Below are 27,151 nucleotides of genomic sequence, written 5' to 3'. Positions count from 1 at the left end.
CCCTACACTAAACCAGTGCGCTACCTGTCCCACGTTACTTTTAACACTTTACATGTACTTCGTACCCTACATTAGATAAAAGGAAAAAATAAGAAATTAACATACACGGATGGAGAATATTCCAGAAGCAAGAATTGCTATTAGCTACGGCACATGATTCCTTGCAAACCGCATCAGCATCTTCTTTCTCTTTTCCAGGAGACATAGGACATGCCGGCTCCATTCTCATTTTTCCCTAACTTTGCGTCTCAATGGAACCAAGGATGAATCGCATTCGAACACTACCCCAATAATCCGAGATAATGGTCGCAAACGACGCACTTTTCAATGCTAGTTCCTTCTTACTTTACGTATTTTTCACCCTTTTATCCTTTTTCACTGATTTTATTCGCTGTAAATATTCGAAAGAATGCTTTTGATTTGTTTTGTCTACTTTCGCTGCACGAATAAATTTCAAACAAGACTACCGGGGGAGGGGGAAAAGAACTTCGTGTAATTTCGATATTACGACTCCTGGACGACACACTATGCTTCGAGGCGAGAACAGGACTGACGAGTATTATCGACCCGTGGACAGTTCCAGATATCCCCACCACTCCGACGCGCCATTGCTCCGCGCCGGGGAACGATAAGGCTTCGGGTAAGGAACAACTAGTTACCTTCGTTAACAAGAGATGGCGCGATCGACGGCGACAATGTCTAGCGTGTTCCAGCAAAAGACGATAGATGTCGCAGAATTCAAAATATAACTAGACAATTCATTCGAGTAGAAACAGGTGTGTCAGATAAATTATTACATGAAAACTTCGATTAAATTGACATTTTGTATCGATTTATACGAAGTAAAAGAATTAAAACTCAATATTTCTTATATTTAATCAATTTCGTTTTATTTTTAGATTATGGTTGCCACTGGATAAACTAATTCCCATAGTTTAAACTTGTAAAGTATTTATAGTGACTATCGAAGGTCACACAGCAGTCAAATTATTATTTCGTTTCAAGTATTTTCAAACAGTTGACAAGAAAGACGTGTCATAATAATATATAGCGATCGAAAATAATTCATGACTCACATGAAATTTTTCTTTCTGAGATCATGTGTAAAAATATCTTCACGAAGAACACAACTTCGACGAAAAACTGGTTATCAAACGATTTTTAATTAATACACCGATATTACTCATTCAAATTTATATAGATTAGTGTTGAATATATTATCTATCATTTGCAATTCAGCTTGTAAAACATATTTTTGTCGCAAAATATTTTCCCATGGGCTGCTGTTCCCATTGGTTCAATCAAAAGAGGTCGTAAGGTATCCCTGCTGCGGATCAATATGGAGAGAAGATACGGGTTACTTCGGCTCACCGTAGAAACCATATACGCAAAATGTACACGTCTCCTTTTGCATGGTGCAACATGTTGTAATCCTATCCAACTTCTATTCTCTACAGACATCAACAAAATGTTTTTACACGAAAATATTATTTTATTAAAAACGGTAGCATTTAATTATTTCGGTTTTGAATAAAAATTCAATACGGATCTATAATTATATGAAAAAGACCAAAAGTATTATGTCATCGAAATATCAATTTACGTGCATCATCGCCAATATATAGTTAATCAATATTACATATATACTTTTATAAACCTACACATATTAAAGAATCAATAATTCGTTAATGGTTATTGACATTTTATATAAAAAAATTTAACTCATATAATTGATACCGTATAAAAATTAAACATCGTGTTAAAAATTAAAACTGTAAAATATGGAATGGCATTAACCTATTCAGATATCTATAATAAAATATCGACTCGAGAACTATGAATATGTAAGATAAATAAAAATTCAACCGCATTATCATCGGTTACCGTTACTTTACATACAGATCTACATAAATAACAGTATAAGGACGTTACTATCTCAGGGAGCAATAACTTCTGCTATATTGATAATATATGAAGCATCAATGGTTTAGATTTGTCTACGAATGGCATAATTATAGACGATAAGAGATTCTGTTAATAGCTACAATTATGCATAAAAAATATGTTTCATCTTACTAATAATCGTTACCAATTAATTCTTAGTAACCTCGTAAAATATGACATAAAATATCGTTTCTTGTATAAATTTTTTCATTTTGCATTGGTTTGACAAGTATATTCCGAAATTGGAAAAATATAGTGACAATTAAAAATTGAATTTGAGGTAGTTTTTGCAAATCAATTTTTCACTAAGCTGATAGACTAAAGTTATTTTAAAAATGAATATGATGTGTCTAGAATAACTAACCACATCATTACGGCTCAAAAAAGCAATGACGTTGTAGTCAAGCGGAAGCGTGGTTCACTTCGTGCAAAGATGCTAAATTAATTAACGTTTCGTACTAATCGTTTATGCTTTCAAGATTTTAGAGATTGTTAATGAAAACGTCGTCTTAAAAACATTAACAACAAAATGTTTTCCCATTGTTATACATATATGTATACATACTATACAACAATATTTTTTTTCTAACCTTATTGGTACAGTTATATACTTCATTCATATTAATACATATCATGTAATAACTGTATTATCATATTTTCGTGAAGATTTGATTTGATTATTAGTTACAAAACAGATGTACTTACCGATTCCCATGGTGCAAAACGATCTACATGCAATTTCTACTTCCTCTACTGGTTCTCTTCTCACTTCTTGCTTTACAGATTTTAAACTTTTCGCTGGTGATGTTTCAATTTCTGATTCAAATTCGGATTCTCCGGTTTCCGGTGCACTGATCCGTTCTTTTTTCTCTATATCGGCAAGCACATATTCACTTACACTTTCTTCTTTTGTTTCTGGTTTCGAAATTGACTCCGAAACAGATGGAGATTTCTCGATAATATTCCATGAATTATCTATTTTGTTATCAGTGGAGAGAACGATTTCAGGTTCGCGATCTGGAATTTTGGTTTCTTTAACTTCTTCCTTTTCTGCAACGTCTTGCTTTTCTTCGTTCTTTTTATTGACCAGATCGCTTTCCATAACCTCTGACTGATCCCCTATTTTACCTGATAACAAGTCAGATTCCAGTTCCTTCGGTCTAACCTCAAAATTACTTTCCTCAGCCGGTCTTCCTTTCTCCGACTCTAACAGTAACATTGTAGATTTTTTTGGATCTTCTGGTTCGTTTGAAGATTGATTAGAAGAGAAATTAATCATATCCTGTTCCATATCAAAATTATGCTTCGGATTTTCTTCTACTTTCTCAGTATTAGCTTCCAGGTGACTTAATTGTCCATCCTGGACATGCTCGAGATGCTCAAAATCGTCCATCGAATCGTGCTCCCTTCTGATTGGTTGCTCCTTCAACTCGGCCATCTTTGCTGCACGCGAGGAGTGTTATCCTGTCATAGAATTCAACTTTTCTTTTAGAACACTTGCAATATTCCTTTGTTAGTTTTCTTCGTAATTTTCAGATAATACTTGTTGTTAAGATCCTTTGAGACTTTTTAAACTTTTAATAATTAAAACAGTTGTTAACAATCGTTGCTTGCAATTATAATGTTGACGTTTCACTCCGTTTTGGTCACTTTTTTTAATATAATTTCACTATTTCGATTTTTCTAAAATTGGAAAGTTTAACAACTTTATTTGTTATGATTTTCTACTATTAAGCGATACACAATAATTTATTCAAACATTAACAATAAGCAATAGACGTTAGAAACGAAAAACTGGTTTAACGTTCACTCTTCCACGAGTGGATTCGATTCTGAAACATGTTCTCCGACAGAGCATCTCACAGGGTGTGCGTAAGAGGGTTTCCTCCCCACCGTTCCCGCTATAGTAGGGATGTATATATATTGGGTGCGAGTTTAATAAACGCAATGGATATCAATTTTTTGAAATTTTATACTTGCTTGTATATATATTGTAATTTTTCAATTTATAATTTTCAAAATTAAAATTAAATATACTAAATAATTTGTCATAATTACGAATTGGAAGAGTATAGTATCCTTTAATATATAATATATTTCATGTTATTTATTTCCATTGAATTTGAAAAAAAAGAAGATTGTATATATTAATAATCTACACAAGAAATTAACACGGGGATCTAGTCAGTATTGTTCGTCCCTAGTAAACCAATCAGAATCGAGCTTGTTTTCCCCACCACTCAGTTGCCAAGAGGAAACTGGAGGGGCTCACAGTTCAGGACAATGAGTCACAATGGAAAGACGAGGCGCGTATGATACTCTTGGATGTGTCATACTTGTTAAATATTATTAACGAATAAAATATTATTACAATGTAATGATAAAAAATGTTATAAAACAATGATTGTTAAAATAATGGAAAATGTATTTCTTAAAATTATATTTTTTCCATTTGAGTTTGTATGTGAATTAGATCGTTAAAAACGTTTCATTAAAAAATTTAGGATTTCAATAATTTAGTTGAAGTGTACTTTTATATGTTGCATTTTTGTCTTTTATCAAGTAATCAATAATTTGAAGAATAATTCTGATATAATGGGCGGGGCACTTTATAATTTCAAGTATTTTCCGTATTGAATGATATGATAAAACGTATAAACACTCGTGTTTGTTAAAATACGTAGTTTTTACGTAGTACATTAAAGATAATCTCAAAATTTGTAGGTAACAATATCAGAATGAGCAAACGTCACTCTTATTAATAAGAAAATTTCAGTATTATTAAAATATACCACATTTTTTAAACTATTGTTGTAAAATGATAACAATATTTGTGAAACAAATATAATAATCGACCTACTCGTGTACAGATATTTCATTTACTATCTATAAGTTGTTGCGGGTTTAATCGTATATACACATATACGAAGTATACGTGATGCGCTAATGCGCATGTGCACAGCCGGCATGCTGCGTTAAAACTTCGATTGTACAACGATTACCTTTAACAAAATTTAAAAAATAAATATATACTGATCTGATGAATTATGTGAATATTTTAGTAAAGATATTTCTGTTTTATTGAAAGTAAAGCAATTATTATTTGTTATTCGAGTTTTAAATAAGATAAAAAACCAATAATTGTTTTCAATAATATTACAATAAAATTTATACTTTCGTTTTAATAATTTTTCTAACTGCATTGAAATTGTGCACGAAATTTAAAGTAGACGTTAGATGCATCGTTTTAACGTAACCTTTAATTATAAGTTAGTGACATAAAAAAATATGTTGTCTTACATCGTTTATATTTGGCAGCTATAAAACAATAAGCTAATTTTAATCTACATACACATTAGTTTAATTTATTGCTATTCTGATTCTAAACTGCACTAATCCTAGAAGTAATCATACTAGTTCATCCTAGTTGCGCATGCGCGTATCCGTTTATCCCTGCGTTATCCCCGTGTTTCTCCGTAAATCGCGGTCATAGAGTCAGCAGAGCCGGGCGCATGCGTGGCTAGTATCGCGACGCGTGGCTTGTGCGTTAGTCTTTACTTGTTCTCCGTATAGTGTTGACGTGTTTACTCTCTCTTTCTTCCTCTTTCTCTCTCTTTTCCTCTCTTTCTCCTCTCTTCGGTCCTACGGCGCTCAGTGAAAGATTCGCCCTTTGCAAAATGGCGACACAGGCTATCATCGGGAGAAGACTGAATGAACACGAGGAGAAAATAAGCAGAAACGGTTTAGCCTTTTACGAAGACATCCTAGCCAATGGCCATGCTGGTTTACAAAGCAATGGACGTGTACAGGTTAGATCGTCACCTGTCACGCGTATTAAAATTAGGTATTTCCAAGTTCGGTTTATCAAAAAGACTATCCGACAGTTGATATTCATTTGAAAATTAGTACAATGTATGTAGTAATTGACTTTTGCGTATTTCATTGGAACATGCTCATTTTTAATCATTTTATTTTGTTGTGCGATATAAATCAACTTTATATTAATACTACGGACCAAAATTTGTCAACTGAACATTACTATAAAATTAATGAAAAAGTATGCAAAAGTCATGCTTAAGATTTACTGTATCATCGATCGAAACATATCTAATTATATTTTAGTTATTTGCAAAATATATCGAATAACTTTCAAGTCAAGAAATTGCAATTTAAAATAATCCTTCTTTTCGTACGATATTAATATTGTACTGTATTTGAAATTACCAATATTTTTAAATATACATTAATTAATTTTTCTTTTAATTGAAAAAATGTTCTATTTGTTTATGTACTTAAATATTAATACGATGCTTTTATATAACAGTTATTTATTCTCGAATATTCTCATAAAGTATTTCAGGAGTATAATTATAATAATAACGAACGCAAGAATTAAATCAATTAAGAAAAAAACAAATCAAGTTCATTTTTAATCGTTCTTATGACTTATGACAGTGTGATAAAAAATTATTACGCCTTACCATTAATTTGTTGAATACTGGTTATTTCGTTGCTCAATTTATCTTGTTTCTTTTAACCAGTGACCTTCAATTATAATAAATTATAGTAAATGTATAAATTATTTTACATTTTTCGTTTAGTAAGTAAGTCGGAAATTAAATTTATTTAATCGAATATAGCAATTTTAATTATTTTTACTTTCAATTCAATAGATGTAAACATTAGACACAATATATAAACATAAAATAATAAGTATTAAAATTATGTTATGATGACTTTACAGTTTTACTATTTTAATAATCTGTCAAATTTTTTTTATTCGCATCTCTCACGTGATTATTTTATTTATCATCTCCATTTTTATTATTTGTGATTTACCCATTTCTAACCTTATGTTTGCTAAAAATCACGATATACAAAATGAAATAATTAACTTTGATTTTCAATTATTAAGAAAACTATTTATTCAAAATGAAACGAGTTACTTTTAATAACTATATATCATAAACTATTATCGTTAGGATTATAAATATTTTAGGGTAAAAAAGTAAAACCCACCTAGTTTGTCGTAAAGGAATGACAGAAGAAAAGATACAAGCATTGAGTTTTCATCACATGTTTTATCGGTTTGCCAAATTTCCTTAAAACTAACCTTAAAATGTGAACGTTTAATAAGGTATCATTGTCAAAGAATTAATGATAATCGATATAGTTAAAAAGGAAAGAATGTACATTGATATATTTGATCAATTACTGTTCTGATCATTTCAAATATTAATTTCTTAAAATCGAATCGTTATTTTCAAGTTTAACGTAATTTTTTAAATATTATTTTATGTTTTAATGTCAGCACACGTGATTTCATATTGAGTACACTTTATTTTATTTTCTGTAAATTAATATAAGACCATTGATTATATTTTTAACTTTAAAAGACTTTTTTATGCAAAAAGGATCACACTATCGTATTATTATTAATCATTATACAATTCTTCAATGTAATTATATTTACTACAAAGTCTGTTTAAATTATAAAATTTCAACTTTTTTTTGCTTTTGTTGAAGTTCTTATGTTTCTAAGAATAATGTTATCAGATATAACTTTGTAGGAAATCAACTTATCTACTGCGATGAGCTTATCTGTAATAACTATATATTGCTTAAGGCTCATTTGAGCCTCCTGCCTTTGGTCTTTCATGCTGTTTTTAAAAGAATTTTACATAACGTGAAATCATTCGCTGCTGATAAACGCATAGGTATACAACATGCATTCTGCGGTTTGCAAAATAAAATATTTTCTTTAGCGAATACGATTGTTACAAATTTTATTTATATATATAAATATTATATATTTATATATATTATTTATATATATTATTTATATATATAAATACGTGCAAAACTATATTCAGTTTCCAGAGAAAAAAGCGGAAACCGAACCGGTGAAATCAAGGTCAAAAGAGTCGTTCGAGAGGATACCGTTCATCACTGCAGTGTTGACCCATCTAGGGTTCTGCATTCTTATGTTCCTGGGTTTTATAAATCAATTGTTTTTCACCCCTAAAGTTGCACAAGAGTATAATAGAGAGGTAAGATAACAATAACAAAATTGTAATAAAAATCAAAATTACATTAGTTGCTGAGGCTGACTTTAAAATTCTCTAGATTCATCCATCCACAATTTTGAATTTAGCAAACTCCTTGAATTTTTAAATGAATTTTGTGTTTCATAATTTTTACAATTCTTTCTTGGAAAAAATTTCTGTTTTATTTTGCACCTCCTGTGTGAATTTTGTTTAGCAATAGTACTAATTAAAGATAACTAATTACCTTATTCGTGATAATAATTTCTTTACATTTTTGTCCCAGATCAAGAGATGAAATTAATGGATAATAATAATGTAAGAAAACTTGAAACAATTAACCATACATAACTAATGGATGGAATGAAGAGTGACAAAGTAATATGTAATTGAGTCAAAAGAGAAAATAACTGGAATAGGGAGTAGCATTGAAAGAAAAGTCGAATCGATTCCGTTCGAGTTCAATTACGATTGTCTATGAGAAAGAGAAATTCGATTGATCGCAATGTAAAACAATGAGTAACTATTAAACTTTTGCATTCGAAGTTTCTTTCAATGGTTGAATACACAACTATTTGATATTTCATTCTACTTTACCTTTTTCGTACGTAATTTTTAATCATAATATTTATTTTACTTTTATAAAATAAAAGAGATCGACATTGAATATGACCTTGTTTTCTCCAAAATCAAGCAGAAGCCGATAAAAGTATATTATAGACTAACTGCATTGCAACGTTATTGTTACTGCGAAGAACGACTGATTGAAAACTGCACACCAGGAAAGAAAACGTTAATTGCGATAATGAGTTTCTAAAAAAATATACAGATTATTGGATATTGTTTCAATTTTGATAATATAATAGTAATTTATTTGCAATCTTTTACGGTATATTGACAAATTTATTTATATTGACAAATGCTACGTAATCTTTTAGTTAAGACGGAAGAGGTCGGAAATGAAATGAACATTTGATATCTAATCATGACCTTAGCGATAAGTATGCGTACGTAGAGTTGAAAGATATGAATCTAATAAAAAGTATCCTTGTATTAACTATTGTATATACTAATAAAAACAAGGAATAATTTGTTAAAAAACTCGCGCCTTTTAAAAGAAGTCATATTTTTTATCTCTTATTTTTTCTCTTATTTTTATTTATAACGGAATTCAAAAAATTTGAAGGCCATAAATCTGTTAAAATGACGATTTTATAGGATATTAAAGAAAAGTAACTCAAGATACGTTATTCAAAACGTTTAAAATGTAGACTTTTTTACAAAGGTATATTTGTAAAAACATATATAAGTCTGTGTAAACCTTATATTTTACAATTGTATCGTTTACTTTCAGACGTCCAGTAGATGCTCTAGTATACTACATACTTGTGAGAATAGTGATACGACTGCTATGTAACCATATATAGCATGCTATATAGCGGTCTGACCGATGATCTGTTGTCTAACTGTATATAATATTTACTATAAATGTAATACATAAATCTTACAAAAAAAAAAAAGAAAAAATAAAGCTAAGCCTTTTTGTTTGTAAATAATTGTTTCATGATTCTATCATAAATAGTTATAAGGAAATGTAATACAATCTAATAGTAGTTAAGAGTAGATTGTTATGCAAAAAGTGCAATAATCTTTTAACGATATTTCGTAGAACTCATTTTCTGTTATTTAGAATTTGCATTCTTTTTAATTAATCTTTCCGTTGAATTAACGTTTATCATTGCGTAAAATGTAACACGACACGATCCAAAGTTATTCCTTTCCTGACTGATATGATCAGAAATTCAAATTTTGTCTGCTTCAGGGTTATGCGCCACTGTACGAAAGTTTCGAAGAGTTTTACCTTCGGTATGTTTATAGAAGAGTGAGGGATTGTTGGAACAGGCCAATATGCTCTGTTCCAGGTGCCACAGTTACCCTTAAGGATAGAATAACGAAAGATTATGGATGGACGTTTCAGTAAGTTAAAAAAGCAATCTAAAAATAAATTTTATCAATGCAATGCTATATGACGAATCTTAATCAAATCGAAAGATTAGGTAAAATATCATTTCTAATGGATGACTAATCAACTATATCTTTATCTCTCACTTATCTATAATTTGTTTTAGAACAAATTTTTTCGTCTATCAGAAAGCAATTTAATTTATGACAACCTTCTTTTTATTACACATAAGTTTAAATAGTTTTGATACAATTCTCGTTCAGTTTCAAAATGAATTTAAGGTAATATCAATGTGAAATGCACAGATTCAAAAATTGTAACAACTCGATTGGAGATACAGGAAGGCAGACATTTGTCTTGATTAAATGTAATGAAGAACTCAAGGAGATTTGACGACCAGTGAGCGAGAAAACAGATTTATAACTTGGAAATCAAATTCAATGAATTTCGATCAGCTCTATCGCTTCTATTACCCTCATTTAACACTCAGAAACATTTACATTTAAAATTTTTTTCCAGTTTTCCTCTACAAATTTGAATCCGCAATTTTCAAATTTGTATCTACAAGTTCGCATCTAATTTGTTCATTATCATGCCAAGAAATAATATACGAATGAGATAAAAAAAAGAATGAAAATTAAATTAAATAAAATATAGTTATATATAAAAATGATAGCGTTCCGAATATATGGTGAAATTACAATTTTTTCTTTATCATTTTGTTTTATAGGTTCACAAGAACGACATCGGAATGTATAAATTTAGGATCCTACAATTACTTGGGTTTCGCAGAAGCAAATGGTAAATGTGCCGATCAAAGTATCGAAACTTTAAAAAAATTCGGTTGTGCTAGTTGCAGTCCTCGCCTTGAACTCGGTAATTAATTTTTTCTTCATTCCATCAGTTATGTTTATTTCATTTTATTTTATAATAAATAATATTGAATTTTCTTAAGTTTTTCTTTTCTTATTTAGGAAATATGCCGATTCACAAGGAATTGGAACAACTGACGGCTAGATTTCTGGGTGTAGAGGATGCTATTGTTTTTGGAATGGGATTTGCAACAAATGCTCTGAATTTGCCGTCATTGCTAAGCAAGGGTTGTTTGGTAGTAAGCGATGAAAAAAATCATGCTTCATTAATACTCGGATTAAGACTGTCTGGTGCTACCGTTAAGGTGTTTAAACACAACAGTAAGCATTTAAACTAGTGAACTAAATGAAATTCCATAGAATTTATTATGTATCCTAAATATCGAATTTTATTGTTATAGACATGAAGCATTTAGAAAAATGTTTAAAAACTGCGATAGTTTTCGGCCAAACTGGATCTGGAGAACCCTGGAAGAAGATATTGATTGTAGTGGAAGGTGTTTACTCTATGGAAGGTTCTATTGTACATTTACCTGAGATTTTGCAACTCAAAAAGAAATACAAAGTATGTATATTTATTTGCACTTAATCAATTCTATTTTAATATGCCCAAAATATTAAAGTTATTAATTTAAAACAATAGGCATATCTTTATTTGGATGAAGCTCATAGCACTGGTGCATTAGGCAAAAATGGAAGAGGTGTTTGTGATTATTATAAAATTGATCCGCGAGAAATAGACATACTTATGGGAACTTTTACGAAGAGTTTTGGATCTGCTGGTGGCTATATTGCTGGAACAAAGGCAAGAAATTTGTATTGTTATGGTTAAAAATATAATACTTTCTCTTGATATTGAAAGGTAATGGTAATAATAATAATTTTATAATTTTAGACATTAATAAATCATTTACGGATATACAGTCATGCACATACTTACGCGGCTGCTATGTCTCCACCGATAGCACAACAAATCATAACTTCAATGAAAATAATTGCCGGAGAAGACGGTACAGACGAGGGGAAAAGGAGAACGAAACAGTTGGCGAGAAACACTAGGTATTTCAGACGCAGACTTAATCAAATTGGAGTTATCATTTATGGAAATGAAGATTCACCTGTTGTACCTATGCTAGTTTACCTGTTTTCTAAAATAGGGTATGTATTGAAAATAATGAGTAGAACGATAAAATGAGTCGAAAATTGAAATTATAATTGTTATTTCAATTAATAGCGCAGTTGTACGAACCTTGACGACACATAACATAGCTGCAGTAGGTGTTGGATTTCCGGCAACTCCATTGATGGAAGGTAGAATACGATTTTGTCTTTCTGCTGCACATACTAAACAACAATTAGATTATGTAAGTATAAAATTTTCTTGTATTAGTCTGTTTTATCTCTAGTACAAGTAATGTTTGCAGTTGTAATCTTAATTGCGTATTTTTTGCTTTTTTGTTTTCTTTTTCCTTATTTAGGTATTATCACACATTGAAAGTCTTGCAGATTCTTTGGGTTTAAGATATTCTCGTAAAATTCGCGATCCGACACCTATAGAATATTACTCTGATGGGGAGGCCGAATGACCTGCTACCTAGAAAATGGACTCTCTAGGACGTTTACTTTACTCCAAAGAAGCGCCTCGTATTTCTATGGAGAAACACTGCCTTGGAAGAACTCTACACGCATTCTTTTATATGCTTTTCCATTGATGCGCACACTTAACCTTTTAATTATCACAGTTAACAAAAGGAACGATATCATTTCTGAACGTCGTAGAAATATATCCATTCATCATTATTGAATATGAAATCATGAATTAACAATCCATTATTTTAGAACAAATTGCTTCTTGTACCTCTTCCTCGATAAATGATGTCAGAAATATCACACGAACAAAAGAAGTGTCGAGTTTTTTAAATTTCTCGAACGATGTACAACGAAATATGAAATATTAATGGAGAAGCGAAAAATGCGTCAGGGTTCAGTTGCCCCGTTATTTTACGTGCACCAAGCTCGTAGAGGCATATGCACATATCGGTGGCTGTGATATGCCAACAGATTCTAGATTCACAAGGTAGTTTTAACAAATAAAATTCACCCAAAGTAGTTTTTTCTCCCCGAAACAGTAGAGAAGCTAGAAGTTCGATATTTTTCTAAAGGAAGAGAAAAAATCGAACCAAGATTTTTCTGTGAATATTTGGAAGCTCTTTGACGCATTCTGCACCGGCGCACTGCCGCAATTGCATTTATTTTGTATCGAGGTTTTACATCGAAATTCAACCTTTTTGCTGTGGCAAATGTTCAAGGTAGTAGAGCTTTGCAAATTTATCTACTTTCTATAGATAGTATATTTCCATACATGTTTAAGAAAGTTAACATATAACACACACGTACGCACACACACAACGAAAATCAAGGTAAATACATGACACATTTAATATAAAAGCTATTCATCTACGCACAATTACCGGGAATGACAGTTGCTGAAAAATTCGAAAGATTGTTCTGTATTTATCTCAGACAGTGACTTATACTTTCGGTTATCACAGCAAAAGGTTTGAATCTTAAGATGAAAAAATATAATGTTTTTTTCTTTTGAAGATCATACAAATTTGTACTGCAATTTAAATTATAGTTAACACTTTATTTTTGAAAAATAATATTTTAAGTAGTTTTATAATCTTCCTAACCTTTGTATCTTTCTTTTTCCATTAAAGCACCATTTGGAAAGAAAAGTGAATGAGCTATAAAAAAATGCACACATTTTGAGCAATTATAATTTCAAATATTTTTTTATTTTCAAAACAATATAATTATGCGATTAAATATTCAATTTTATACAAATTTAATATTATAAGATTATATACTTTCGTGTAAGAAATTTTCAGAATAATGACAAAATATTTTAATATAATTTTTTTATTTAGTCCATCAAACAAATTTATTCTTAGAAAACAATGGGTGTCTTATTTTAACAGTGTTACAAATAGTTTGAGAAATTGCTTCGATTTATTCTCATCAATGTATTTAAGATCATATTATATATTTAAATTGAGAATAATACAACTTAATAATGTGAATTAAAATTAATGAAAAAATGAAATTAATATGCATCTATACTAAAATTTAATTCAATTGTAAATGAAAGAATTTCATTTGCGATTGATTTATATCAAGCGAAACTTTATTTTAGATGATATGATATGTACGAAAAATAAAATATTTTATGGTAAAAAAAGAAATATAATTGAGATTTAAAAAATAAAGCAATTTTTTTAAAACAACTTGTATTTTTCTTATAACTATTTACCAATACTATTATATTTAATAGTTACATAAAAAGTGTACAGATATCATTTTAAAAACATTAAGACAATAAATTTATACACTAGTGAGAAGATCTTGAATTCTTCCTAAAATAATACTATTATTAATGCAAATGCAGTCAGCAGGTTCATAGGGTGGTTTTATTGAAAGTACATTTTCAATTGTCAAGATATGGTTTTGCTCTCTTACAGGGAATCTGTTTTTTTGAAGCAAGTTTATCACAGCATTTTTTCGCTCTTCTAACGTTGTTTGAAGGATATTTGTTGGTGCATTTGTAAACAATTCTGGTAATTCGTATAATTTAGTCGAACAGACCTCTATATTTTTTATCGCATGACCAAATATGATTTTTAAATTATTTTGTTGGCAACCTTGCAACAATACAACACTGCAAAGTAATTTATAAATTATTTACAACTGTAAAAATAATTGAGAATTTTAAATATTATATAACAGATTCTAACCTTTCTGATACTGGATCAACTGTATAAACAATACCAGAAATCGTGGTACCATCTTCAGTTAAAATGTTCACTTCCATACCAATATAACTTTTAAATAATAAAGGATCATTTTTGTATATTTTATGGGAAAAATTCGAATTCTTTTGCATGATACAGATAAAATTTCACCTGAGAAAAAGCAAAGAATATAGTCTATATTATAAAAACTTAGAACGGTGTATAGATTTCTAGTAACATTGTAACGGAGTATGTATTACACATACCGACGTTGTTTTATTTCACGTGAGTACTAAATAAAACATAACCTAACAAGTGCTTGACATTGACAATTCTATTGCAAATAAACAGTTACTTAAAAATGATAATCTAATGGAACTAAAACTTATTAAAACGTATTAATTTATCATATCGTGTCCTGAAATAATTTAATCATGGTTATTTATGGTGTATATATCGTATCAAAATCAGGTGGACTAATTTTTAATCATGATCATAATGTTCCACGAATCGAAAATGAAAAAACATTTAACTTTCCACTTGATATAAAATTAAATTACGAAAATAAAAAAATTGTTGTTTCATTTGGACAAAAAGATGGTATTAATGGTGAGAATAATATTTCTTTTACCTTTGATTATGTATTAAAAGATTAGAAAATTAATGATTCTATTCATCTATTTCAGTGGGTCACGTTTTAACTACAGTAAATGGAAGTCCTGTAGTAGGACGAGAATTAGAAAATGGAAAAGATGTTTTTGAACTGTTAGAACAGTCAGAGAATTATCCTATATCACTTAGATTTAGTCGTGCCAGAATGACAACTAATGAAAAAATTTTTTTAGCATCAATGTTTTATCCTTTATTTGCAATTGCTAGTCAATTAAGTCCTGAACCACATTGTTCTGGTATTGAAATTTTAGAAGCTGATACATTTAGACTACATTGTTACCAAACACTAACTGGGATTAAATTTATCGTGGTAGCAGAGCCCACACAAAGTGGAATAGAAATTTTGTTAAAAAGAGTATACGAACTGTATGCAGATTATGCTTTGAAAAATCCTTTTTATTCATTGGAAATGCCAATTAGATGTGAATTGTTTGAGACTAATTTACAAAGTTTGTTAGAAAATGTTGAAAAGTCTGGTGCTAGCAGTGTCTAATCAGTGATAAGATAATTAATTTAAATATGACATTAAATAAAACTTGTATAAAATCTACATTAGATAAAACTTAAAATTTTGTATGTTTGGTAATGTATATAAAGCATAATATATTAAACTGTAAATGGTACTGAATATAAATAATCCAGATTCTTATTTGTATTTAATATGAAACAGATACAATTTATTAAGGTATTCTAAAAAAACATATCAATAGTTGTGCAATGGTTGAAGATTTTTTAAGTTGTACTATGTATTTTATCCAGATTTTGTTTTGAGATTCTCTGTTTTTTTAACAAAACTGAAAATATCATCAGCTAAGAGTCTGGGCTCTTCAAAGGCTGCAAAGTGTCCACCACGTGGTATAAAATTGAAGTGAATTATATTAGTGTATCTCTCCTTAAGTAAAGATTCAGGCTGAGACAATAGTTCATGGGGAAAAGCTGCACAACCTGTAGGTACTTTGATAGGTACACTAAAACAAAATACAATTTAAATAATTTCTTGAAAATCTATAAAATTCATATATCTATCTAATAATATAAATTTACCGGTCAATGTACAAAGCTCGATATGCTGTACTGAAATTTTCAGCATAGAGTCTAACGCTTGTGGTAATGCTGTTAGTGACCCAATATATCATTATATTATCCAAAAGTTCATCTAGCGTATATTTTTCTGTTAGACCACCGTCGTCTCGGTCTCTATACGTTGGATTTGTCCATGTACTGAACTTCTCTAAAATATATGCCGCTAATCCATCTGGTGAGGAAGCTAATGCAGCACCTAATGAAAAGTTTCATAAATATTAGTTCACATAAATAAATATTAATTCACAAGTGTCATCAATAGCTCTAAATAAAGAATATCAAGTAGTACCTATAGTATCTGGCTTTGTAGCCTGTATATGAAAGTAGCCACTTTCTTGAATTAGATTGGACAAAACTGTACTTAATGGGAAAAATCTCGAATAATGTTCATTAACACCAACTATAAATGGAAAATAGGTACCAACAAATGACCAAAATAAACTAACTGGTGTCAAAGTATTACACATATTGCTGTGTAACCCAGTTACCCTAAAAATGAAATACATAGTGTTATATTTTCTAAAGATTTATGTTATTATGTTTACTAACTTTTCTGGGAATAGAGCTGCCAAGTTAGCAACAATAAGGGATCCCCAATCACCTCCTTGAATATAAAACTTTTCAAAGCCAAGTCTTTGCATCAGATTTTTAAATACTACAGCCATCTAAATAAAACATTGTAGGAAAAAGAAGTTATTAACTATGTTAATTTACGCATTCAAATTAACGATAAAATTTAAATTTACGATATTAAATATGAATTATTACCTGAGCAGTAGCCATGCCTGGTCGTACCGCGCCTTCCGAGAATCCATATCCAGGAAGTGACGGTGCAATAACTTCGAATACAAAGTCCTGAGTAGGCCAAGGTTTTGTTAGCATGGGTATAATTTTCTGAAATTCCACAACACTTCCAGGCCATCCGTGTATCATCAATAGAGGAAGAACTTTTAAGTTTCTGTTTTTTGGAAGATTCGTCGGTTTAACGTGGTAGAAATGTATGTCTAGACCTAAATTTTAAAGGATTAATTTAAAATTTGTTTCATTATATATAATTATATATTATTTACAAAATATATAATATATATAATATATATGTATAATAATAATATATGTATATTATTACGAATATATGTAGGATTGGAAATGACTATGGGGTTGAAAAAATGTCGGGAATGTTTGAACTTAGAACAAAGGTGACAAAGACGACAGCCGAGTGCGATAGACGATTGGAAGTTAGTTTATGAGTGCGGCATGTGTTTGAAGTACCTGGTCCACCGAGGTTGCAGGGAAAATGGCATGATTGGTAAGGAAAGCTGGGTGTGAAAAAAGTACAGAATGAATGATTTAAATAAGGGTGCAAGGGCACAGGAGAGCCAGAGTGTGTCAATGTATCAGTCAGGAAGTATGTAAGAAATGCAAGTCAGCCTAAGAAAGATAAGAAGAGCGTGCCCATAGTAGATCTCTTTTGTTTCATAGCCGTCATTCTATGTATAGGCTTATTTTATTCTATTAAGAAGCCAACAATGCTATCTTAAGTCGGTCCACCCAAAATCCCATCCTACATATGTTATTCCATTACCTTGAATGTTTGTGATATACTGAGGGTACTTGTTTAACAAAGCTTGTCTCTCGATCCAGTTGTATTTATCCTTCCAGTAATCAAGTACCGTATTCAGATATTTAGTTGAAATACCGTAAGTCCAAGCCACATGTTCCAGTGGTTCTTTGTAATTCCTCCTATGCTCTAAACGAAACTTCAGATCGTCCAGTACCTTTTAAAATAATTTAATCGTTTAAAAACAAAATTGATCGTAAAATTCGAATTACAAAATAATTCTAATTTAATTATTTACCGATTGCGATACATTGATACTAAAGGGTCGTATTTCGGTGGACTCTTTTCCGTTTTTCTTTGAACTCCAATTCGTCTCAGGTAAAGTCGGAACTTTCACTTCCTTCATGAAACTACGCAAATTATAGAATTCATTTGTGAAATTAATTATAAATAACAATAAGATCCTATTAAATCAAGATAAAAGAACGTAATATCTGAACATCAGTTGATAGATAATATTTTAGTATATCATCACTTGTGACCTCTATAAAACAAATGATAAGATTTATCTTGAAAAATAAGTTTATTCTCAAAGAAAGACTACGCTTCTTAAATTTTATCGAATTGGGATATCATGATTACGCAATAATGATATGTGCAAAATGGCAAGTAACGAGGCTGCAAATATTTTCATCACGGAAAATTTTTCTTTCTTGATATTTCTCGCGTTACTATTGAGTAAAATAACCTATAATCAAAATAATCAAAAATGTGAATTTTTACTCAATTTTGCAATGTAATTTAATGACTTAATTTAAAATAGTAATATGCTGATAGGATTTATTGAAAAATTGCTTGACGATAGGAATGTAACTTTCGTGCAAATAAGATGAGTGTCAAAAGCACAATAACAAAAAATATATTACCTACTAACCGTTACATTCCGCTTTTAAGTTGCAAACCATAATCGTGATTTCGAACGCCATGATATATCGTTATTTCAGACAATTATGTAATTAAATGTTACTCGAATTAGATAACACGGCTATTACTAACATTTTGTCGTTTCAAAGTGTTTATAAAACAGCTTATAAAACAGCCGTGATTTGCGATAATCTTACATTGTTATCAATGAACTTCGCATCTTATTGCGAATAAAAAAGATCAATATTAATGTTTCTATATCTGTATCGAAAGAACTGGGGATGCAGAAGTGGAAAGTAACGAAGAAAGTTACTTTATTCTATTTAAGTCAATGAACTTTATCACAGAGTAACTTACATTAGAAACTATAAATTGATAGCGACTCTGTAACTAGATTCAATTAATACTAGATCTATCGTAAATAATATTTTATATAAAATTCGAAAGAATAAATTTTCAATATATATTAACTCTTTACTTTTAGCTTTTAATCAAATGGATTTAATTTCTTTTTTTGATTTTGAAAAAATTCGAAAGTCAATTTTATAATTACATTACAACGTTTCAGCAAACATATTTAACCAATAATTTTTGAAATATTACATTTCTAGCTAAAGTTCATACAATTAGGGAACAAAAATCGAATATCATTATTCTTTTTAATTATATACATTTTATTTCTCGATGTAAAAATGTAAGTACATGTATATCTAAATATGCTTAATCATGGTTTCTGTTATGACTAGTACTATACTCTAGCCTATACATTTAAATTCAAGACGCAAAATCAGCATGATCACTCTCCTTGGATTTAACAGGTTTATATTACTCAATAAAGTAATCGGTGGCATCGTTGTGTCCATTATGTACCCATTATATGTTATATCCATTATAGAAATGGATATATTTTATAAATTATTATTGATCAATCTCTAACTTAAAATTTTTAATTACGTACTAATTATTCATTTTTTGATAATTTTCGAAAATAAATCATAGTTGTTTATTCACTGATATGTATGTTGATCTCATTTGCATTCGACTTTGATCATAGCAATTTATATTTATAATGACTTAGTAACATTGAATTTCTTTCTAACCAGTGATATCAAACGGTTGAGATATTATAACTTATCATAATTCATAATGTCAATGAAAAATCAAACATTCGAGAATAAAGTATTACAAATATAAAAGTATGGATTTCCGACGAAACAATCAAATTTTTTAAATATAAATTTAAATACATATCTAAATCGTATAAATTTTTAATCATAAAAACATTTAAATATTAAAATTTTCAAATATTTGATTATATACGTTATATTTTACAAGATGTTTTGACGGTAAATTATGCTATCAATATCTTTCTATATGAGGTTATTGTTGTAAAAAAACTTTATTAAAATATTATTAAAAATTTCAAGAATTAATGAACTTTGCGTAATGCCAGGAATGTTTTTAATACAAAAGATATAAAAAAGAATCAAGCATTTAAAAAATAATAGTTATATACTGATGTTTCTTTCGGTGTGTCAATGTTTTCAACGATATTATCTTCAATTTATTATTAATTATTTCATTGTAAATAAACTTACGCTGAATAAAGAGTTACTCCAATGGCGCAAAGCGCTATAAATGTTGCTATGCCCCGCATGTTGCGCCGGACGTGCGTTCACTATAAACTGGGCAATATAACTAAGGAATAGTACGTAGACGCGCGATACTTTACAGCTTTTACGGTACAGAGATGAAGAAAAAAAATAATCTTAATCAGCACAAAGCATTATCAGGTAGTGCAAATCTTCAGCACCATCTACTGGTCAATTCCTAGCACCTTGTGCTGCTATGTGTGACGTACTATGGTTATTCTATATATAGATGTGTTAGTAGAAAGATATTTTGTGTTTCAAATATTTCCATAGTTATTTGTGTTTCCATAGTTAATATGCTTGAAATTGATAAGTAGATATTTAACTTTGTATAAGTTATACGGCAATAGTAATACAATGATATTTTTCAAAAATACAATGTAAACGGTCATAATCAAAACATGAAAACTAAGTTTTGAATAGAAAAGGAAACAATTTGCGATGAATCAATAGGTGTGTATTTAAATTACTATTTTTAATTTTAAATGAGTTCGATACGTTTCATTGCATTTATGGTATCAAAGAGCATTCAAAATTATAACATTTTTTCAAATTAAACTGGATTTTTAAATAATTTCAATGAAATAGATAAACTTAAAGTGCAAGCAACTTAAAAAATTCAGAACTTTAAACGGAAGTCGTCTCGACGGTTAAAATTGTCAAATTCAGTCGTAATTTACGATTGTAATAGTGTAATATTATGAAAGAATTCACTTATACGCAAATTTAGTATTAAAACAAATAATTTTATTTAATTAATAATTAGGTCGAAAAATAATTATAGTTACAATACATATAAAGCTTATGAATAACTAAAGATCATACACTTATTACTACCCTAATGAACATGAAAATTTATTTTAATATAGCTATGATACTGATTTTTCTGACAATTACTATTACATTCTCTTTATATATTTATGCGAAAATCATTTTAGTCTTTCCGAATCTAAATGTGTCTAGAAACCACATCTAGTAATATAATTCAGTATGTTTCGATAAAAATTATTCGGAAGTAATCTTTGGCAACTTTGAACAATTTGAACAAGTACTATTGAGAATATTTCTAATTGACTATTTAACATGTACATGTAATTACCATTTAATTTCCTGTCATTTCCATCATTAATATTTAACGTATTTATATCTCAACTTTTCGGAATAACATTATATGTATTTTCGAATACATATTTTATCAGTTTAAATTGGATAGTTCGAAAAAATGATAGAAACTTTTTCACATAGGAAATTAAAATTTATTTTGATTTGAGAATTTTACTTTCAAGGCTGAATTAGGCAGGAAATTAATTCAAGTTAAAACATGACACGTATTAACGTAAATATGTTTCATTGTATTTGCCTATTCGAACACATTCTTTTTGATTGATCATATAAAACTTGCTAAAGAACCAAGTTCCTAAAATTAATTTAAGTATTTTATACAGTTATTTTTTGCAATAATTACTGTGAAGCACCATCAATACACAGGAAACATATCCTTAACAATTAATTATATAGACTTATAAAAACAGTTTTATATATTCGATTTAATTTAAATTTTCATGGAAGAATAAAAAGCGTAAATGTTCTGTTTGAGTCATTTTAATGACTCAGATAAAAAGTTCATAAAGATGTAAAATGAAATATAGCATTAAGACTTTTTTTATCAGTCATATCGGGTTAAAACATTTTTATATGTAGCAATAACAATGTTTGATTGTATATACGATATCAGATATCTAATTCTGTATGACTAAATAAAATAAAATTAAAGTATTATACTAGAAATTGATAATGAAAGAATTGTTTTCTATTAATTGGATCATAATCTGGTACAGTGTAAAAGACGATTTTCTAGCTATAGCATACACCAAATATTCATAATTCCAATTATTTTTTATCACTTCAGTCATATGTTACTTATATGACATAATATATGTATAGCATTTCATGTAATCCTTAACAGTATACATTCTTTCTAATATGCACGCTAATTACCAGGTACTAGTTAATATTTGCAACAGAAGAAAATATCTTTTAGAGTTAATATAATACAATTTTTTCTGTGGGGGGAGAAAACTATGTACCTTTGGACAAAATTCATGTTCAGCTTTATATTATACGAAAATATATGTTATCGCGTATAAAAATGCTAATTATCATTACATTCAATATAATATTCGTTCTTAAATTAGAATTAAACATATAAATTTTAATTATTTTATGTCATGCAACTTATTATCAAGTACTACAATAATTATACACATTTCTGTTTTTGATTTTTTATAAGTTATTTATGGCATATTTTAAATCTTTATGCAAAGTTTGAAATACTTATACATTAAAGAAACACTGAAATAATTTAATTGTTTCAATGTTTGATGACACGTTTCCCATTAAATTATGAGTAAATTATAAGATTTCTTTTCAATAAAGCTAAGGTCTCAATTGTTATGTCCAAAGGTATGTGTACTTACGTATATAGAAACAAACGAAAGATAATGTAAAGAAAGATTTTAAAAGACATTTATATCTCTAGTCTTTTAGACTACAACATTTACACTTTTTTCTTTAATAAACAGCGATAATAGTCTGCATTATTTGTGACCATTATACGATTTGAATAAAATAAAAACTATAGCTGCTAATAAATTATACAAATAATGAAATCATACGTTTCACCTGTTGCGATTAAATCGCTACTAACTATATAGCTTAAACTAAAAGCTAGTCAAGTGTTATTAATAAGCAGAAAGTCAAAAGGCACCATGTTCCCCAATATCTTAGAAATATTTGATTGCACTTTAAAACTGATCAAAACATATTTATGCTTGCTATGGTAATAAAATAATATAAAATGAACTTCAGATCATTAAAGAAGTCTTCAATATTATGCTTGTAAATAAAATATGATTCTTTAGAAACTATAATCTCAATTGAAAGAATTCATAAATTGGTTCGTATAAATTCTTTTCTTTTTTCTTAAATAATTCGAAGCGTTTCACGCTATAATAGAGGAATCTGAGAGCTTTCATATATTAAAACTTTAACACTTACTCTAAAAAAATCTCGATCGATAGATAAAAAAGATCGAGGCTAGTTGGAACGATTAAAATTTTTAACAATCTACAGTTGATAGTTGTAAATGAATAATAACAGATCCATGGCCTAATTTGTTACATTTAAGACTAGAAAAAGTCCTCCATGGAGAGTGTTTAAGACGATAGTGCGAGGCCCAATCGAGCAAATGCCATTTCCTTTCGTAATCGAGTAATCTCCCAATAAACATCATGAACTGTAAAAACAATTTAATTTTTCATACTATAAAAAAGCATAGGATAAAAATAATTAACTTTTACCTGAGCTTTTAACAAGGCCACGTTCAATATAGCGCAAGTAATTTAAGAAATCGCAGACCGCTATGATCTACAAAGATATATTTTTCATTTTATTTCTAATAATTTACAATAAATTATGTAAGAAACTTAAATACTTACTCGATTGCGACAAATTTGTGATATGCTGTACCACTGATTTTCTTGATCCCCGAGTCTCATTCGATAATAACATTGGCGCGGTGCTTCGAGTAGTACACATTTCCTAACAAAAAAAGAAAAAAAAAAAATGTTAGTTTAATATGTCAAAAAATTTATAATATATTGATTCTATGTTGAAACACGAGATTTACTTTGGAAAAGTGAATTTAGTTTTGTCGCTGATCGCTTCAATAAAAATGATACCATCAAGAACGGCTTGCCTAACTTTTGTGCCCAATTCTTTGTTAGGGAAATCAAGGCAAAGATCGATGTCTTCTTTAAAGATTCTACCAACGAAAGGATCACCTTTGTCTACACATGGATTCGCTTTCCATTTAAGAAACTCTGTATGTACTCTAGGATCAACTTCGAGGCCGAAATCTTTGCATTCTTTGTCTTTGTCTTTCTCTTTTTCTGAATCTTTCTTCCAATCTCTTTCTAGTGTCTCTCGATCTGATGGTAAAGATGGTCTTTGTTCCTTTAGTGGGGAATCCGGTGGAGAACTCTCTCGACCGTATTTTAAATTGAAATGCGATGGTGACCTAAATACAAAAATATCTACAATTTAGTTTAAATACCAATTCCATTTATTAACATTCTTGATATCTAATATCAAAGCACATGTGTTAAATAGTACTCAATTAAAGTAATAATGAAATGAATTTTTACCTTCTATGTTTTCTTGCGAAAAGACCTTGCTGACTATCTTCATTATTTGGACGACTTTTCGTATCGATTTGCGGATGTAGATGAAAGTTTGGTTTAGCCGGCGTCGAAGTTAATACTAACGTTTTTAAAGCTGCCACTTCAGCAGCTAAAACTTCAGCTTTCATACGACTTTCCTCCAATAAGCGCTCTGCTGTAGCTTGACGTATATTTGCTTCTCGTACCATATTATGTGCCTCCTTTGTATATAAAATTTTACTTCATTTTTTTATATATCTTTATATAACATATTAACAATGTAGTCTATAAAGTTTACTTGAAAGAGACTGGCAGTGAGTTCCTCCAATTCAGCTTCAACATCTTGCTTGATCCTTGAAAGCCTTGTAACTTCTTCATCTTTCAACTTTAATTCCTCATGTGCTCTTTTAAGCTCATCCTGTAATTTTGCTACAGCATGTTCTTTTACTTCAGCTATAGCTCTTCCCCATTGCAGTGTAGTTGGCGAGGGTGGGTCTCTTTCCTGAGAGTTCTCAAAATAATAATTAAATAATATTATTACAATAATATAGATGATTAATAACATATTTAATTATAAAAACTTACTTGAGAATCCTTTGTACATAATAATGTTTTTGTGGAGTTATTACAATAATTGAGTTTTGTTGAATCATTAATGGAATCTTTATCATTTACTATTTCAGCATCTTCTTCATTAAATGTAATAGGTAATGGCTTGATACAATGATTTTGTTTCTCAAACAATTTATGTTCATTCTTGTTCAACCTTGCCAGAGTGTCACAGGATTTTGTAAGTTTTCTTTCTTCCATCGTTGGTGAATTTCAATATCGCAATAGAACATTGTGGAGCTTTCTGATGTACGTAAATTCAGAAGCGGTCGTGGTTGAACTGGAACTAAGCAGATTAATCAGTAAAAACAGATGTTGCTTGGTTTAAAAATAATTTGCTTCAAAGGCAATGTTTTTAAAAATATAATTGTATAAAATATTCCTGTAACTGAAGAGAAATAACTTTAAAATAAATACAGGTATGTTACACAATAATATACATATGTTGATTTCTAGATCTAAAAAAAGAAATAGTGCTGCAAATAATTCTGATCACATATACTATATTAAGACATAAATCAGATTTAAACATATATTTATTCTAATGTAATAATCAATTTTTAGAGAAAAAAATAATATACAAAGTATATTAAATGACATCCTTATTCTACTGAACTACTAAAAAAATCGAAATAAAGAAGGTAATGAAATTACATAAATATATTTTATGATTACTAAAAATTAAATATATTGAACAGGCAAGGGCAACTATGTTGTACGCCTTTGATAACGGATACCTTAATTAATAGCAATTTATCTCACTGATTAAAAGCACAGTGGAAATAATTCCGTTAGTCAAGTCCATTTTTGTTTATATAAATAAATTTGTCACTACAACACACAATATATTTTTTTAATACTATTTTAGTATAATGCAACGAAGACTAAATTGAACAGCATCCAGAGATGAGAAAAATTAATCGACGAAAAACGAATCCGCACATATCGATCCAAAGTCGTTGTGATTCTAATGTCTGGCAGCATCCTACAACTTACCCATGAACCTTTCTTTACGCAACTCTCCTGCCATTAGTGGATCTGGTGAAGATCATCAAACAATATCAGAGAGAAAAGCGGAACAAAGTAGGATTTTTTCCGCAATATGTCAACTCCGTGTCAACGTGTAAAAAGAGAGAACACCCATCACCCTTTCTCGACCCGCAACACGGCCCGACTGACGATCGACGAATCACATAGGCAAGAGTGAACTTTCAAGCGCCACAGGTTACCCACTGCTAAATGCTCGTACTACCTCGTACCAGCTTGTACTTGTGCTCCGTAGATTATGAAGTCATTGAAGTTCACGCAAGTCTTGAATTAGGCAAAGAATTATGAAAGCGCATATCATAGCACGCGTACGTGAATTTTCACTATTTTCACTTGAAACTACACCATGATTTGCGTGAATCGTTCATTGTCGTCTTTTTAATGTAATTACAGTTAAAACGATATTAATTGTGCTCAATGTCCCTGGAATTTAGTCAGTAATTCTTTTCTCACGGTCTCATTTTGCATTATTTCACTTGTACAAGTATCGATGGTTTTATAAATATTTTAGAATATTTTAAATATTACAAATAAATTTTTCAAATATTTTAGATGAAATTTTTAAAGTGCGACAGTACCTTATTTTTTTCAACGATCAATGGTAATTTCGACGTCTAGTAACTTGGACAATTTTGCCTCGTTTCTCCATCAATGGCACTTCATGCTCTCTTCTTTACCGTTATGAGGTGTCTGCTGTAGTGCTTGATACTTTTCGTGCGTGACTGTGATCTCGGTTTGATGTTCCTCTTTGTGTCTGTGCGGCGGCATATTT

The 27,151-nt window shown here is 29.5% G+C and overlaps 6 protein-coding genes across 12 annotated transcripts in view; 2 read left to right on the top strand and 4 right to left on the bottom strand.

Annotated features, from left to right (window-relative positions):
* Rtnl1 (reticulon) overlaps nt 1-3,656 on the bottom strand; it is a 16,291-nt gene extending 12,635 nt beyond the window's left edge. Inside the window, exons 1-2 of one of the 3 annotated variants that reach the window (XM_017903382.1) lie at nt 468-553; nt 106-391 (exon numbers count right to left, since the gene is read on the bottom strand). In XM_017903382.1, the coding sequence (XP_017758871.1) occupies nt 106-229 (124 nt within the window). In that variant the 5' untranslated portion in view covers nt 230-391; nt 468-553. Of the gene's footprint in view, nt 1-105; nt 560-2,649 lie in introns of those variants that run through there. The other 2 variants (XM_017903380.1, XM_017903381.1) reach the window with 2 other exon arrangements.
* Nucleotides 3,657-5,451: 1,795 nt separating this feature from the next.
* lace (serine palmitoyltransferase long chain base subunit) lies at nt 5,452-12,941 on the top strand. 3 transcript variants are annotated; one of them, XM_017903327.1, is made up of 10 exons: nt 5,452-5,753; nt 7,818-7,994; nt 9,811-9,965; nt 10,682-10,827; nt 10,926-11,144; nt 11,225-11,388; nt 11,467-11,628; nt 11,719-11,981; nt 12,058-12,187; nt 12,302-12,941. In XM_017903327.1, the coding sequence occupies exons 1-10, from the start codon at nt 5,622-5,624 to the stop codon at nt 12,407-12,409; spliced, it is 1,656 nt and encodes a 551-aa protein (XP_017758816.1). In that variant the 5' UTR covers nt 5,452-5,621; the 3' UTR covers nt 12,410-12,941. The 3 variants fall into 3 exon arrangements, with proteins under 3 accessions (XP_017758816.1, XP_017758819.1, XP_017758820.1); XM_017903330.1 differs by having other exon boundaries at nt 5,725-5,788; XM_017903331.1 differs by lacking the exon at nt 5,452-5,753 and adding an exon at nt 7,604-7,661.
* A 1,266-nt stretch (nt 12,942-14,207) lies between these two features.
* On the bottom strand, nt 14,208-14,779 carry LOC108549777 (gem-associated protein 6). Its single transcript, XM_017903293.1, has 2 exons — nt 14,618-14,779; nt 14,208-14,541 (listed from the first exon to the last, which is right to left on the bottom strand). The coding sequence occupies exons 1-2, from the start codon at nt 14,764-14,766 to the stop codon at nt 14,208-14,210; spliced, it is 483 nt and encodes a 160-aa protein (XP_017758782.1). The 5' UTR covers nt 14,767-14,779.
* Nucleotides 14,780-15,048: 269 nt separating this feature from the next.
* On the top strand, nt 15,049-15,779 carry Trs23 (trafficking protein particle complex subunit 4-like protein Trs23). Its single transcript, XM_017903356.1, has 2 exons — nt 15,049-15,223; nt 15,301-15,779. The coding sequence occupies exons 1-2, from the start codon at nt 15,049-15,051 to the stop codon at nt 15,777-15,779; spliced, it is 654 nt and encodes a 217-aa protein (XP_017758845.1).
* Nucleotides 15,780-15,950: 171 nt separating this feature from the next.
* On the bottom strand, nt 15,951-20,650 carry LOC108549794 (juvenile hormone epoxide hydrolase 1). Its single transcript, XM_017903311.1, has 8 exons — nt 20,450-20,650; nt 18,226-18,337; nt 17,952-18,144; nt 17,138-17,379; nt 16,919-17,034; nt 16,659-16,858; nt 16,331-16,565; nt 15,951-16,254 (listed from the first exon to the last, which is right to left on the bottom strand). The coding sequence occupies exons 1-8, from the start codon at nt 20,506-20,508 to the stop codon at nt 16,038-16,040; spliced, it is 1,374 nt and encodes a 457-aa protein (XP_017758800.1). The 5' UTR covers nt 20,509-20,650; the 3' UTR covers nt 15,951-16,037.
* A 2,995-nt stretch (nt 20,651-23,645) lies between these two features.
* On the bottom strand, nt 23,646-27,035 carry LOC108549851 (guanine nucleotide exchange factor for Rab-3A). Of its 3 annotated transcripts, none has more exons than XM_017903423.1 (8): nt 26,958-27,035; nt 25,309-25,618; nt 25,022-25,234; nt 24,709-24,944; nt 24,192-24,581; nt 24,001-24,103; nt 23,863-23,929; nt 23,646-23,798 (listed from the first exon to the last, which is right to left on the bottom strand). In XM_017903423.1, the coding sequence occupies exons 2-8, from the start codon at nt 25,531-25,533 to the stop codon at nt 23,719-23,721; spliced, it is 1,314 nt and encodes a 437-aa protein (XP_017758912.1). In that variant the 5' UTR covers nt 25,534-25,618; nt 26,958-27,035; the 3' UTR covers nt 23,646-23,718. The 3 variants fall into 3 exon arrangements, with proteins under 3 accessions (XP_017758912.1, XP_017758911.1, XP_017758913.1); XM_017903422.1 differs by lacking the exon at nt 26,958-27,035 and adding an exon at nt 26,329-26,510; XM_017903424.1 differs by lacking the exon at nt 26,958-27,035 and adding an exon at nt 26,329-26,510 and having other exon boundaries at nt 25,022-25,225.
* Nucleotides 27,036-27,151: the final 116 nt, after the last annotated feature.

Source organism: Eufriesea mexicana, unplaced genomic scaffold (genome assembly GCF_001483705.2).
Source record: "Eufriesea mexicana isolate 0111107269 unplaced genomic scaffold, ASM148370v2 scaffold2143, whole genome shotgun sequence".
Taxonomy (NCBI): Eukaryota; Metazoa; Arthropoda; class Insecta; order Hymenoptera; family Apidae; genus Eufriesea; species Eufriesea mexicana.
Note: the sequence above shows the minus strand (reverse complement) of the source record. Positions and strands in the feature narration are given on the sequence as shown.

Coding starts and splice junctions, on each gene's coding strand:
- lace (XM_017903327.1), top strand. CDS start 5,622: ATGGCGACACAGGCTATCATCGGGAGAAGACTGAATGAACACGAGGAG. Junction 9,966..10,681: donor GATTATGGATGGACGTTTCA/GTAAGTTAAAAA, acceptor TTTGTTTTATAG/GTTCACAAGAACGACATCGG. Junction 11,145..11,224: donor TAAGGTGTTTAAACACAACA/GTAAGCATTTAA, acceptor TTATTGTTATAG/ACATGAAGCATTTAGAAAAA.
- LOC108549777 (XM_017903293.1), bottom strand. CDS start 14,766: ATGCAAAAGAATTCGAATTTTTCCCATAAAATATACAAAAATGATCCT. Junction 14,542..14,617: donor GTTGATCCAGTATCAGAAAG/GTTAGAATCTGT, acceptor ATTACTTTGCAG/TGTTGTATTGTTGCAAGGTT.
- Trs23 (XM_017903356.1), top strand. CDS start 15,049: ATGGTTATTTATGGTGTATATATCGTATCAAAATCAGGTGGACTAATT. Junction 15,224..15,300: donor ACAAAAAGATGGTATTAATG/GTGAGAATAATA, acceptor CATCTATTTCAG/TGGGTCACGTTTTAACTACA.
- LOC108549851 (XM_017903423.1), bottom strand. CDS start 25,533: ATGGAAGAAAGAAAACTTACAAAATCCTGTGACACTCTGGCAAGGTTG. Junction 24,104..24,191: donor ACTAAATTCACTTTTCCAAA/GTAAATCTCGTG, acceptor TTTTTTTGTTAG/GAAATGTGTACTACTCGAAG. Junction 23,799..23,862: donor TGGCCTTGTTAAAAGCTCAG/GTAAAAGTTAAT, acceptor TTGTTTTTACAG/TTCATGATGTTTATTGGGAG.
- LOC108549794 (XM_017903311.1), bottom strand. CDS start 20,508: ATGCGGGGCATAGCAACATTTATAGCGCTTTGCGCCATTGGAGTAACT. Junction 18,338..20,449: donor GGAGTAACTCTTTATTCAGC/GTAAGTTTATTT, acceptor TAATTTGCGTAG/TTTCATGAAGGAAGTGAAAG. Junction 16,255..16,330: donor CGAGCTTTGTACATTGACCG/GTAAATTTATAT, acceptor ATTTTGTTTTAG/TGTACCTATCAAAGTACCTA.